Source organism: Coturnix japonica, chromosome 4 (genome assembly GCF_054131305.1).
Source record: "Coturnix japonica strain WE chromosome 4, WE-NBRP24, whole genome shotgun sequence".
Classification (NCBI taxonomy): Eukaryota; Metazoa; Chordata; class Aves; order Galliformes; family Phasianidae; genus Coturnix; species Coturnix japonica.
Window position 1 is genome coordinate 23,273,380 of NC_140666.1, and position 13,929 is coordinate 23,287,308.

General features: G+C 46.8%; 1 protein-coding gene across 5 annotated transcripts in view; it reads right to left on the bottom strand.

Annotated features, from left to right (window-relative positions):
- Window positions 1–13,929, bottom strand: part of GRIA3 (glutamate ionotropic receptor AMPA type subunit 3) — a 280,633-nt gene that overhangs the window by 2,704 nt on the left and 264,000 nt on the right. For 3 of the 5 annotated variants that reach the window (XM_015860743.3, XM_015860740.3, XM_032444496.2), the window contains 2 exons: window positions 2,287–2,401; window positions 7–254 (listed from right to left, as the gene is read on the bottom strand). In XM_015860743.3, the coding sequence (XP_015716229.1) occupies window positions 9–254; window positions 2,287–2,401 (361 nt within the window). In that variant the 3' untranslated portion in view covers window positions 7–8. Of the gene's footprint in view, window positions 1–6; window positions 255–2,286; window positions 2,402–13,469; window positions 13,585–13,929 lie in introns of all 5 variants that reach the window. The other 2 variants (XR_001554693.3, XM_015860741.3) reach the window with 2 other exon arrangements.

Here is a 13,929-nt window from a genome sequence, read left to right on the forward strand (position 1 = left end):
TCGTACCCCTAGATTTTCACGCTTTCTGTGCCATACACGTTGTAGCCTTCTCTGTACGTAGCGTAATTCTGGGTATTGGTGGTGGGAGCGGGTTTAAAGTTTTGAGTGTTCTTGGTGAGTTTCATTCGCTTGGACTCTGCCCGAGACTTGTAACAAAACTCGATTAAAGCCACCATCATGGCGAGCCCGAGGCCTCCGACAAGAATATAGAAAACCCCAGCCACATTGCTCAGGCTCAGAGCACTGGTCTTGTCCTAAGAGAAATGAACCATGCCGTTAGTTTTGCTGTGAGAAAAAGGCAGACAGAAAGCAGGTTACTTTGCACTCAGTCCTAACAACAACCACATATGGTACAAACTTTGCAATCAAGTCCAAATCCCCCCAACCCCCCACACAACCCAACAGCCTTACCCGCTGCAGTCACACTGTGTGACCCTACTGGTGCCGCTGGCTCCGTGGGACAGGGATGGCAGCAGGAGCTGCTCTGTCCCATGCCAGTGGGTTGCCAAGCAAAACCTCAGCCGTGTGGAAGTCAATAGGATTTTTGCCATTGGCTTCCCCAGGCCTTCATTGCCCCAGGGCAAAGCTGGAGGCCAGGGCACCTTTGGGGAGCTCTAGCGGACAGGCCAGGGCTACATAAAGTAGCAGGTTCTTGCATTATGGAAGTAAACAGAAAAACTGAAGCCACTAGACTCCTGGCTTTGGTGAATGTAGAAAAAATTAGTGATACAGATACTGCTAAACTTTTCTACTCTTTTTTTTTTTTCCCCATCAGTTTTTAAAAACAAACAAACAAAAACAAACAAAAAAACAACCCTAGGAAGATGGTCAGCTGGGTTAAGGTCAGCAGGAGAGCCCTAAGCTAAGAGAATCTGCAGGGAGCAGAAAACATCACTGCAGCACAAAATATGCTGCCTGGGATTTGCATCCCTTCAGGACATGGCAGATGAAGGGGCGGGGGGAGAAGGCTTTCATTTTAAAAAACAGGATTTTGTGATGAAATTAAGCAAGAATACAACCCTTTTGCTGCTGCACATGGGAGATGCTGCTGGTTCACACCTGAGCTGAGAGGCAAAGTGAGCCCAGGTGTGCCCAGACAGACCTCAGTGTGTGGCTATCTCTGGGGGCATCCAACCTTACATGTACTCAAAATAAAGGGGGATGTACCTTGTATGTGTCTGTGTTTCACAGGCAGTGTAGATAGATAGATGCATTTTAGCAAACAGCCTGCACTGAGATCTGAAGTTATCACTCATTTCTGTCTCTTGGCAATTGCTGCAGGGACTGTGCTTAGACTCCCTTCATCTCCCAGAGCAGCTCCAGGGCTGTACCCTGAGCAGCTCAGCCCAGCTGAAAGCAGGGCAGGGCCTTGCTGGTAGGGTTGGAATGCTGAATGGGTCCTGATATGGGGAGGAGCCTCCAAACTGGAAGCATTTTTGGTGGGAACAGTTACAGTGAGTACTTCCAAGGGCACCTGGGGAGCTGTGCTGATGTCAGCGGGACAACTCCTAGAGGTGTCTTTGAAAGCATCCTTCACTCTAACAAGCACAGCACATCAATGCTGTTATCCTCAGTGGCTATATAGGCATTTAAAAAAACCCAAACAATGGAATCCTAATATGGCTTAAACCAAATGGCTAAAATGAGTGTTTGCTGCAAACCCATCATGGCTGATGCAGCTGGACCTGCCCATGTGGTGTCCCCAAGGGCATGTGGCTGGCAGCAGCCGTGCAGCAGCAAAATGGGTCCAGGTGGAATGGGAATGGCAGACGTTGCCAAAAACAGCTCAAAAAATTCAGCTAAACACATTCTGAACTGAAGTGGGAAATAGGGCAGGAAGGGCACTTCTTCATCACAAGGGGTCTGTCCTGAACTCATCCACCCTTCACAAGCATGTGACTGCTTTGTAGACTGACCTCTATAGGATCTACCTTACAATTTTGAAACAAAATGCAGGAATAAGGAAAAAGATGCTGGCCTGAGTAAAGCACACTGACTGAGAATTCAGTTCAAATGAGAGTGGCGGCTCCGAGTGCTTTGAGGGATTCTCCTTCCATGTCTTTGCAGCAAAACACTGAATAGCAAAACATACTTACAACTAAAGTCTGTTACTGCATGTAAGAAAAAATTGCGGTCACTTTCGGAGACTTAACCATTTTTTTTTCTATTCTTTTCTTTCAACCTTCGAAATGCAAATAGCAACTTTTGAAAGTCATTCTCTGTATACACAAACAGTGGGTCAAAATGTGATTGCTAATCAGTACGAAAAGACCTTCAGCGACTGACCTTACTTCCGGAGTCCTTGGCTCCACATTCACCCTTATCGTACCACCATTTGTTTTTCAGCTTGTCTAAGATGCCTTGTTCACTGAGTTTCAATACTGCAAGGTTTACAGGAGTTCTTCACGTGGGAAATAACATAAATAACATTATATTATGTTATTTTATGTTATTCAAGCTTTAAACTACTTTAAAACTATACAAAGCGATAAAGCAGGGTTCCTGGCCACAAAGTATTTACACTGCAGGCAACTGGATCATCCCCTTAAGTTAATGCTACAGCAACGCTATATTACCAGGTCCTGCCCATATCGCTTTGAGTAATCGGCACTCACTGTTAAATGAGAGTAGGAGAAACAAAGCGAGCCCAATTGCCCCGTTGCCCAGCCCCAGCGTTGGCAGTAGCTCTGTGGTGGTGGCGGGCCTGGTCCAGCGACACCTCAATGGCATTAACAGACAGCAAGCCCCAGCCTCCGCATCAGGGCATGCAGACCTGCTCCAAACACCTTTGTGGCTGAGGGAAGGCTGGGTTCATGTGCCTGCACTGGGCCATCAGCTTTTATCCTTGTCGACATTGTACCACTGTGCGGGGACCGCTGGTCCCAGCCAGCCCAGGCAGCATAACCTCACACTGCAAGCGGTGAGCGGGTGGCTGACTGCTTGGAGGACGGCTCTTTCATCAGAGATTTCATTTAAAAATGATCCAATTTGAAGAGATTTTATGCAATGCATCTCCCTGCTCGGAAAACCATTGTGCAGCTGAGAATACACAAACAACAGGGAGAAGGTTATAAACACCTTTCTTGCTCCTCTGCATATTCTACTGTGCAAATTTCCCTCTCCCCCCAGTCCCATTCCAAACACTATTTTTAATTTGCATGCCTTTATAAACCCCTTACGGAACACAGAGAATTTGCATAACATCCAATACATTATAAATTAGCTTTCACAACATTATACAGTATTGGGAAATGCGAAGGCTTAACATGCTAATTAGGGCGCTTTATTATTTTTCTTAAAGCCAAGATTGCAGTTAATTGTGCACACGCAACTGCTAAAAAAAAAAAAAGTATGTTAAAAAAAAATGTAAACTAAAATTATCTTAACCAAACAGAGAGGAATTTGCCTTTGCTAGTCATGGCCCCGGCTGGGTGTGTGGCTCCCCTGGCTCCAGCACTGAGTGTGCAGGATGGTGGGTACCCACCTGGAGCAAGAGCCCTCCACTTGCGCTGGAAAGGATTGGGATTTGGGAGCAGATTTGGGCTTTTGCCTGGTACTGAATGTACAGGAAGGTTTTTCCATGCTTGCCACAGATAGATGCCTTTTCATAGCCTGCCCTGGCTCCATCTGCATGAGGAATGCTGCATCCAAGCACAACACAGGTGACTCATGGTTCCCCTGCACTGTTCCTAGGCCTCCCTCAAAAGACAATTCTTCATCTTTTCCCTGGGATAATATTGTGCTTTTCAGCTGCTTCTTTAATTAGGTCACTGTTCTGGGGCTGTACAGGATGCTCTGTGAGGTCCTCAGCCCTTTCCCTGGTGGATTCATCTGCCTTTCCTCTGCCTTTAATTTATGATGGGATTCTTTTTCATCTTCCCCATGTGGTTTCCCGACCAGCTGCTGATTAGTTTGGCTGTTTTTATCAAAGTGAAGTTTTGGGGGGTTGAAAGCTCATGCTCTCTCTGCTGTGAACTCCCAGCAAAGCAAGTAAGATCAGGCTGGCAGCACTCCATGGTGTGGGACAGTACTCAGGGCACAGACTTGCTGTGGTTTTCTTCCTCGTCACAACAGAAGAATTTTGTTTGATTGTGTGTTTTCTCACAACAAGATTTGGCTGAGCACAGTGTAACTATGCGAGGTTGGGGCTGCTGGTCTTTCTAGCATGCTACTGAGAGCTTGGTTGCTGATGTCTATGTAGGACTGGAAGTCTTGAGCCAAGGGGAATGGTACCAGTAGCTCAAGGCTGAACAACAGTGCCCCATTGGCAAACTAAGCCATTTGCTATGGTTGATGTATTTAAGGGAGTCATACCATTAAGGAAGATTGGTGCCCAATGTTCTCACAGTCTTCACTTTTTCTAAGAGTCTGCTGCAAACACTATTTTACACCTGGGACAGAGAAGGTTCTTACTGATCTATTAGCAGTTTGGTTTCCCTGCTCCTGGTTACACAGCTGTTGGTGTGAGAACCCACCCCTTACCGCCAGAAAACAAGAGGTGCCAGTCTGTTCCCAGTCTGGTAGAACAATACAAAGATGGTAACACAGATGGTGACAGATATTCAAAAGGTTATTTGTAAGGAAAACTCACTGATATGGATGCCTTCACTGGGAAACACTGAGGCAATCTCCACCAGGGAGCAATCTCCAAGAGATGCTGCCTTAGTGGTGGTCAGCCCTTAAATGAGGTCTAGAGGAGGTGGAGTCAAGCTCCACCCCTTCCAGGAGCACAGCTAAATTACTCTCACCTGTGCTCCCACAGCTGACCCAAACACTTGCCTCAGCTGATTAATCAGAGGTTCAGGCTGTGATTACCAACTTCCCATACACACCCACTGGCTCTTCCCCTGTCTATGAGGGGCTCAGCCCCCCAGGATCCTTTCTGTGTGTTTCAGCTCCTCCTGGCTCGGGATGCCAGCCCCACATCCTGCTTCTCCCACTGCTGCTGTCTGCCCGGGACACAGGACGATGCTGGTGGTGTGATTTCTGAAAGACACTGTACTTTCACTCATCAAAACCACCCCCTTGGTCTGTGTCCCTTGGGCTTCTGGCTCCATCTCAAAATCCTGGCTACTTCCCCTCTAAATGCTGTAATTGCTGTGGCACCTCTTTGCTCCCTCCTGGCACAGACACGGCATGGCTTCCAGCCTGGTATGTTCCCCATGCTTACAGGTGTGATCATCCCTCTGAAGAGTTGCTATGTGAAAACTGCAGAGCTTCTACTGTGTTTTTGCTTTGTTATCTGATTATTTTTCCATAGCAGGTAAAACTGGCTGGCACTTCCATTGCTGAGCTTCCCATTCCTGCCCTCTGCGGTGATGTGCCATTGTGCTGCTGAACAACCACTGAGGCTGAGTTGGTTCTTGGAAAAGGTGCTGTTAATTTATGAGAAGAGCATCTCCATTGCCAGCCTTGCCAGGAAAGCGTCATTTTGCAGGAAGAAACCATGGTGACCATGGCTGGGTGGACAGTGAAGAACTGACCCACAAGCTGAAAGGAGAGCAGAACACCACCACCAGTGAGAGCTCCTCTGGTTTGGAGAGCATCCTTTTCCTTCCTGTGGCCCAGCTGGGGCTCATAGCAGCAGGGCCTCCAGGTCCATCCTGCTCGCAGGTGCCCTGGTGGGCAGCTTGGGAGCTGCTGTGTCCCCAGGGCCACTCGAAGGGATGTTCGCATCTGGCCCCAAGGCTGAACAAGAGCTCATTGCTGCGGATAGGCAATCTGGGGCCAGTGGCAATAAGGATCCTTCTCCCCAGGTGGATGGCTACAGACGCACAGTGCGCATGGCTGGCTGGAGCCTGTCCACTGCAAACAAGTCTGGCTGAGTGCCTGAAGATGCACTCCAAGTGTCCTCAGTACCACATCTCCCACAGCACGAAATCCTGAATAGTCCACAGAAGGTCCTTTTATTTTTCATTCCAGATGCCAACAAACTCCGAGTGGAGAAGTCCTGTGGAAGCATGCATGCACATTAGGGATGTGGCATTTACAAACAAGCTGTTTGTGTTCTCACATACCCTGGCCCTGGCCATGTGGGGTGCATCAGGGTAGGCAACGTCACAGCCAAGGGCACCCCTGGGCCACAGTTGCATTACACTGTATGAGCGCAGACCAGCTGTAAATATGGTGTAATACATCTGGTGAGGCCAGGTTTATGGCCAGTCTGTGGGATCCGAGTAACAAAAAGCCACAGGAGGTTTCTGGCAAATCTGTCCTTCTGAAGACAGCAAGATTAATGAAGAATGACATCCTCACTCGGTGCTAATGCCTTGCTAAGCAACACAAAATGCAGCTTTCTTGAGGGGCCTTTGCCTCCCGCACAAATCTCAGTGACATGAAGGAGGAGAAATCCCAACATTGCACCAGGTCTTCACGAGCATATTGTAAAGGGCTCATTCTACTGGTTTTGCCTTTAATCTGTGTTCTTTCTTTCCTAATCCCTTTAATTTATGAATCTGACATATTTAGAGCTCTCCAACACCTGCTGCACAAATTCCGCTTGTTTCTTCAGGCTGCAGCTGTATTCACTGGCTGAAGCACCACTGGAGTTGCTGACATCACCAGCACCCAGACACTGAGCTGGGCAGGGGGCACTGGCAGAGGCAGGCATCAACCCCAGCACTCTGCTCAACCTGACAGTGCACCACACAAATCTCACTAATGTCATTAAAATAGAAAGACAGAAAGAATCCAGGAAGAGACACCAAATCCAGCACTGTTCTCTAGAGGGCACTGCTCGAGGTTAAAGACCCGTCTAAATCAAATAAGACACTTTATCCCCCCAAGCTCTATAAATCCTAGCCTGATCTCTAACTATTGAAAGGACTTTTTGTCAAATCTTATTACTGAAATAATTTCTGACTAGGTAGGAAACCGGAGGGTGAATGTATTGCCCAAGCTTTCTGCTCTTCCCTAGATCAGCTCTCTCTCAAGATACGGTCTGTCATAATTTACTGATTTAGCAGCATCTCCATGCCACAGTTTCATCTTTTGCTCTGCATCCACATGTAAGGGATGAGGAAGATTTATGCTAGAAATGGATTCAATATTAAAACTCCCTGTGCATGTTTAAAGCCCACAGTTGCAGGGCACTTGAAGCAGGCATGAGCAAATCCCTGAAAACACAGCCATTCACTATTCCTGTTTATGTTTTGCCTCAATAAGTGACCTTCTGCATTTCACACTGAGCACTGACTGTTCATTAAAAAAGCACCAGGCATGTTGTTGTTGTTGTTTTAGAAATGAGCACTGGGTTGTACTCTGCCATCACTTTAGACCTCCAACATTCCTTTACACAGTTCATAACATCTTAGGGACTGGAATGCTTTATGGCTGGGCAGAGGATGGGACTGAAGAGAAAGCTGTCTTGTTTGAAAAGACTAAGAGCCTTCAAAACCAGAAGATTAAAAGTAGGTGCCTCAAGCCCCACACATCCCCAGCCACCTAAGAAATACGCTGCACACTGATGGCTGGCATTGTGCTCAGAGGCATCAGTTACAGCGTTAAATCCTCCAGCAGAAGGGTTCTTTCTCACTCTTGCTCTCAGTGGTACAACCAGATGTGGTTCCCTTGCTGATGGGGCTGGAGAACGGTGTCCCCGGTGGCCATTGCTGACTTGAGATGTCAGGGAGGGCACAGCACGGTTTGCCTGTTTTCTGCCTCTCAGTATTGAAAGGTGTCACGAAATGAATTAGGATGCAAAGCAGTTTCATCAGAGCCAAAAGGTGTGTACAGGCAGTGCCTCGTGCTGCCGTTTTGATGTGGTACAGCAGCCTGCGAGGACTGCTTTGACGCAGAGGACATCTGTGGCCTGGCGGCTCTTCCCTCTGCTCAGACAGCAGCTGCCTGCAAGGAGAGCTCTGAGATGGGCAGACTGCAGAGTGACCATGTGAAAGCTATGCAAATGATCTCCCGGGGGATGTTTTGCCACAGTTCCCAATGATTATTTAGAAGCTGCATTAACAGAAGTTTGCTCTGGTCTTCATTCCTACAATTTTCCATAGTTTTCCTTTGGTCAATTCAAGAGATCTTGCTTGCTATTTTTATAGGCACAATGGAGCACCCATTGCATCCTCATGGAACCTGTGGGAATATCCATGCAGGCATTAGATGTTCACTTTAAAATCAGGTTTTGGTTGTTGCTGTATTTGCTGCAACGTGGAAGACGAGTGTGACTGTAGGATGCCATCATCACACCACCTACAGCCATGCTGAACACACCTGTACAGAGCCAGACGTGCTACCACCTGATCTTGCAGCTTCCTCTGCTCTGCAGAGAGTATGTTGTCTGTGTTTGGCAGCAGCAACTGTCTCTAGGAAAGTATATTTATATGTTTCATAAATGTAGCTCAAATAAATTAAACTCTGTACTAACAGGATCATAATTTATTAGAAGTGCCAAGTGCTAATGCAATAATACGTGCATATTGGATTAGGAAATGCAAGCCGTAACAAGTCACTGTAGTTCATTTGTAGCAGTGCCTGAGACTCGAGACACAGCTGTGGGGAGAGTGCAGGCAGCACTGCTGCCAGGCAGGGGCAGCAGGGCAGTGAGGCTTTCATGCCATGCTACAGACAACAACACCTGACACAGCAACGTGGGGCCTTCCTGACCTTACTTGCATCCTTCCTATCCTGATGGGATATGAGCAAGAGACTCGACTTACCTTGCGTGCAGGCTACCCCCTCACCTTTTCCTTCTCTTGCCTCTAGACATAGCCACTTTCTCCCCCGTCTTCTATGAACTACTTTCCTCCAGGGATGGCTTCTTCTGCATCTCCTGCTGCAGCTCCTGCAGCTCGGTCCGAAGGCATGGAGGCACCGTGGGACAGCCGTGTCGCTGGCATGAACCAGAGGTGTGCAACGCACAGTTACAGTGCTGGCATGCGCAGAGTGCCTGCTTCCATGCGAGCTCAGTGCTGGAAAGTTAGAATTACTTTGAAGAAGAAGAAGAGAGGCATTTATTTTTTCCCTTTGTATTTTATGTGACAATCATTATCACTGGTGAGGAAAGAACCAAGTGCGGAGCTGAATGCAGGCGTTCAGAGCACGAGACCTGCTCCTGCCCCGGGAGCTGCTGCTTTCCCCTTTCCCTTCTCCAGGCCCAAGCCTCACTGGCTCTTGCAATGCAGGATAAATGACTCATGCAAGAAATTCATGGAAAACAACAACTCTTAAGCACCACAGGTATTATCAAAACAAATGCATGACTCACAAGCCTTTTGCTGAGGCTTCTTGTGGCTGTTAAGCAGAACGTGTGGTTGCTCCACCGCAGTCAGCGCTGCACGAGCACATTTCCTTGTCAAGGGAGCAAAGTAACTCCCCACGGCAGTTCTCCTAAAGGTTATACATACAAAACAAAAGGTTTCCAATCCCCAGATGCTGGCCCTGAGCCCACCAGCTCCTTCCAGCCCGGGTGACCAGCTTGCCCTCGGTCCTCCTGATTTCAAGTGGCAGTCCCAGTAAAACACCTTCCATGAGCTCCATAGCAGCACAGATGTTTCTGCAAACAGGGCAGACTCCCTGCCCTTCTTGACAATGCTCTAAACAAGATGCTCCAATGAACTCTTAAAGCACTAAGACTTCATTATGGATATAAAACATACACAGTTTTACTTCCTAACACGCTATAAAATAAGACCTGTCAATTAAGCACATATTTTGATATCTCCATCCAAAAGCATTATCATCTTATTAAAGTACTACTTTGCTTTGTCACTCATTTGTGTAATGCAATAATTTCACATTACTTTCCCAGCTCCAAGTGGGAATGATCTCCATGTCACCACCGCTGGCTCTCACCAGCCATTCCATCTTTTTCCAGATCATAACCCAAGCCTACAGAATGAGTGGCAAGTAAATTCATGCCGCTGAATGTAATTTCCAACAAATTGCTCAAATAAATTGTGCTGCATCTTTTTAAGATCACCATTAACCCAAATGTTCGCTATAAAGCACCGCACGTTTGGCAGTGGTGCTTTTTAGATGTCAGGTATCATCTAAAACGATGCCTAGCAGATTTCTTCTAAAAATATGCTACTTAAAAAATGATGCCACAAACGCTAACTGCTGTGCTGCAAATGTATCAAAGCAAAACAGCAGCGAGAAACGGGGGAATGAATCCCATCTACTAATGGCCCCGCTCTCGTCTCAGAAGCGCTGGGAAATGCAGCGCTTTATGATGAGAGGCTCCGAGGGCAGGACTCAACTAGCTTTCCGCAAAAGTAATCTCCTGATTAAAAGGGAATGACCAAAAAACGAAGCAGCGTTGCATCAAGTACCATTTCACAGATGCACTCCAAAAGAGATATCAGCCTAAAAAAGAATACATTAAACAAATTAAGTTGAATAATTAGGAAGGACTCCTGGCATGTGAAGCTGGTAAAACGCTACGTTCAGACAATTTCCTTCTATGCTGGTTGTCATTCAGCATTACCATGAAAGTATGAGAATCTAAGAAATGTTTCAACTGCAGAACTATAGAAATTAATCTTTGCAGAAAATTGTTCCTATGCAACTGAATAATTAGTTTCCCTTAAGTCACTCATCCTGCTGCTGCTGCCTACATCCTGTTTTGTCTATTTCTCGTTAAATTCCTATTCAGCCATCACTCAGCTACGAGATGATAGGATTGTATAATAAACAAAATAATTAGTTTCCAATCTGGTAATAGGTTGTAACATATTTCCTGGAATACATTTGTTTTATAACTGCTATTCTGCATCCTCTCGCAACTGTGAACACAGCTGACATGCATAAGAGGTTGAAAATACAATGTAATTTTGCCACAAATCCAGTGGATGAACCTGAATTCACACTCATTTAAGAGAGCAAAGTGAACAAACATTGATGCAGGTACAAGATGCCTGTAATGGGCAAGTCAGTCACCCCACATGTGTTAACATGCATCACACACGCACTGTGCACAGAGGGAGCCCAGCACTGACTGTGGAAGCCCCTCCCAGGGCAGCCCAAGCAGCCAGGACATGGCAGGGCAGTGCAGTACCCACCACATGTGTCATGGAGCAGATTTAAACACTTCTAGAAAGGCCATTTAGTGCCTTCTCTGATTCCCACCATAGGACTCAAAATCCTGTTGACGCTTGGAGTCACTGGGTAACTTTCCAGTGGCCAGGAACATGTGGTAACAAGAAGTAAACTCACAATGACAGCTCAGAATCCTGCAGCACAGTGTAGTACTTGTATGATGAACCACAGGGAGGATGCACATGGGAGGGAACTCCATGGGATGGCAATGGGCAATGACACAGGCAAACAAGTACACATTTGCTCTGGCTGTTAGCATAAGCTAGAGCTCAAGACCATACTGGAGGCAGACAGGGCCAATGGCCTGCTCAGGCAGCTGCTCCCCAAGCCCAGGTCTCTACTGACTAAGCTGAGAGAAGGGCTCTGTCAGCTCTGCCGGTAGAGAAAGCTGCCCCAAGCAAGCAATGGGCCCCATGTGGCCGCCTCCAGTGGCCAATCCACCACCCGCCCTGAGCAGTGACTCTGACCCCCAGGTGCTGCCATTCAGTCATCCCCAGATATCACCTCCATCATTCACTCCATCCTCCCAGGTTTTGCCTCCTTCATTCAGTCCCCTTCAGTATCTCCTCCTCCAAGGGAAAAAGGAAAAAAGCACAGCACTGAAGTGACTCCCGTGGGATCCCCTATTAATAAAGCTATGTTGTACAATTAGCTGTGTAGCTGGGATGACAGCATGAGGGCAAGCCAGGCTCAGGCAGGAGGACAGAGGAGGGGCTGGCATGGCTGAGGATGCCAGTGTATGCTGCCAGGAAGGCATCTGTCTGTCTGTCTGTCCAAGTGCTGTGCAGCCTGAGCCTGCAGGATTAAATGCCTGCAGAATGCTGCCTCAAAGAGATTTTATTGTAAAAAAAAATAAAAAAAAAATTAAAAAAAAAGCCCTTTTTGATTTACTACATCTCCAGAAATAACAAGTCACCACCTCTGCCTGCCTGTCATGTTTGCTCCCCTGTCCTGGTGTACCTCTCAGCATCCACTGAGCAAGGCCAGAGCTTGCTAATAGATGGCATTGCTCTTTTACAAGGTTCTTCAGCACAAGCAAGAATGACCCTGCTCTAATTATGATCATTTCTGAAATCCTCTTCAACTTCCTCAGGGCTGCAAGCATTAGTTGCCTGGTTTTAATTCAATGAACTCAAAGCAATGAAGTTCATTGATGCTGCCTTGTACGAAAGGTTTGCTTCCATGGAGGCAGTATTAGACAACGCAGTGCTGGATCCCAGGAGAATATTAAACATTTAATATACCAGCAAGTCTACCATTATATAAAAACGTTGTGTGAAGGATGAGCCACAGAGCTAAAAAGCATGTGAGAGCTCTGCAGGCTGCTGCTGAGCACTGCAAACCCAGGCACTGAACAAGCCAGGATGCGAGACACGCACCAGTTAGATCCTTCAGTACAGGATCTCCTTTGAGCAGCTCAGGGAGCATGGCTTGGGCACAGGCTGCCTGGCACAGGGAGAGGCCTCAGCCCATTTTTGCCAATGGATGTGTTGCACTGATGCTTCTGAAGCTAGGATTTTAATCCGTATTTTAAAAGCACAGCAAACACAAGTGCAGTGCTCCTGTGTGCAGAAGGCTGGTCACTGTCATACACAGGTGACTCTGGGCAAAACTACTCAAACCTTTCCTTAAGATTAATTTCCACTTCACTGCATCATTTCAATGCCCTTCACTGCTGCAAACAACATCTCTTGCTTCAGCTTCACACATTGCAAGCTTTAGTTCCTTATACGTTGCTGTTATTGCTAATATCTTACCATTAATGGACAGTTCCCATCATTGCTTAAGTTTTCAGTAGAGCAACGTAATTGAAATCAAATTTCTCAGTAATTCCAGTACTAAGATGACAGATAATACCCAGCCTTTTCTAACTACTGCCACTGTTGTGGTCATTGCTGAGCCCTTACCTTGTGACCCCATGCTGGGCCAGCAGCCTCCCTACAGCACAAGAAGCAGCTCAGCTCTGAGACCAGGCTGCTTAGCACAGCAGCCTGTACCTGCAGTCTGGCCACCAGAGCCCCAGGCTGGGGACCAGCCCCAGCAGATCTTGGGGGAAGGGAGCCATCCCCTGTGGTCCAGTAAGTCTAAACCTCAGCTATGTCACAGAGGAGTGACTGTGAAATGCATAGGACTGGAAGCAGCAGCTGGTTATGGCCAGGTCCCACCAGCATAGGGCTTGCTATCTGTTAGTTCAGTGAGGTTTGCAGGCTTGACCAGAAACTGCTGCCACCATTAAACATCGCTGTTTCTTTACAAGAGCTACTGGGCAAGCAAATGGCATTGTTTTTTGTTTTTTTTTTTTAACCCCCATTGCAATGATTCGGATGGTTTTGATCTGCATTTTTTTTCCTTGGCGAGCACAATAACAGCCTTGCCGATTACTCTCCACTAAGGTACCCGATTGTGGTGACATTGAGGCTGACCTTGGAGTCACCTCCCCCGCTGCCGCACTCTCCTTTGTCGTACCACCATTTGTTTTTCAATTTGTCCAAGAGGCCTTGCTCATTCAGTTTTAATACTGCCAGGTTAACAGCATTTCTTGAAACGATAAAACATAACTTGTAAGAAAAATGCACAAATGCTCAGGAAATCGTAACGTATAAAAAAAGGAGCACAAGAGGACAAATTGGCTAAAATTTCACAGAACGTGGAGCTATAAAAATGTTTGTACAGCAAATACAGGGTTAAATATTGGAAGGTGGCATGGAGGATAAACATTTGCTCAGAACTGAAGTGTGCGGGATGGGGAAATCGTCTTTGAGAAAAAAAGTAACAAGAACACCACATCATGCAGTTAACATTCGTCACGTATGGCAGGTTAACTCGGCTTTTACCATTTAAATTGAAAAAGCCATCGAACTGTAAAATTAAAACAGCAACAAA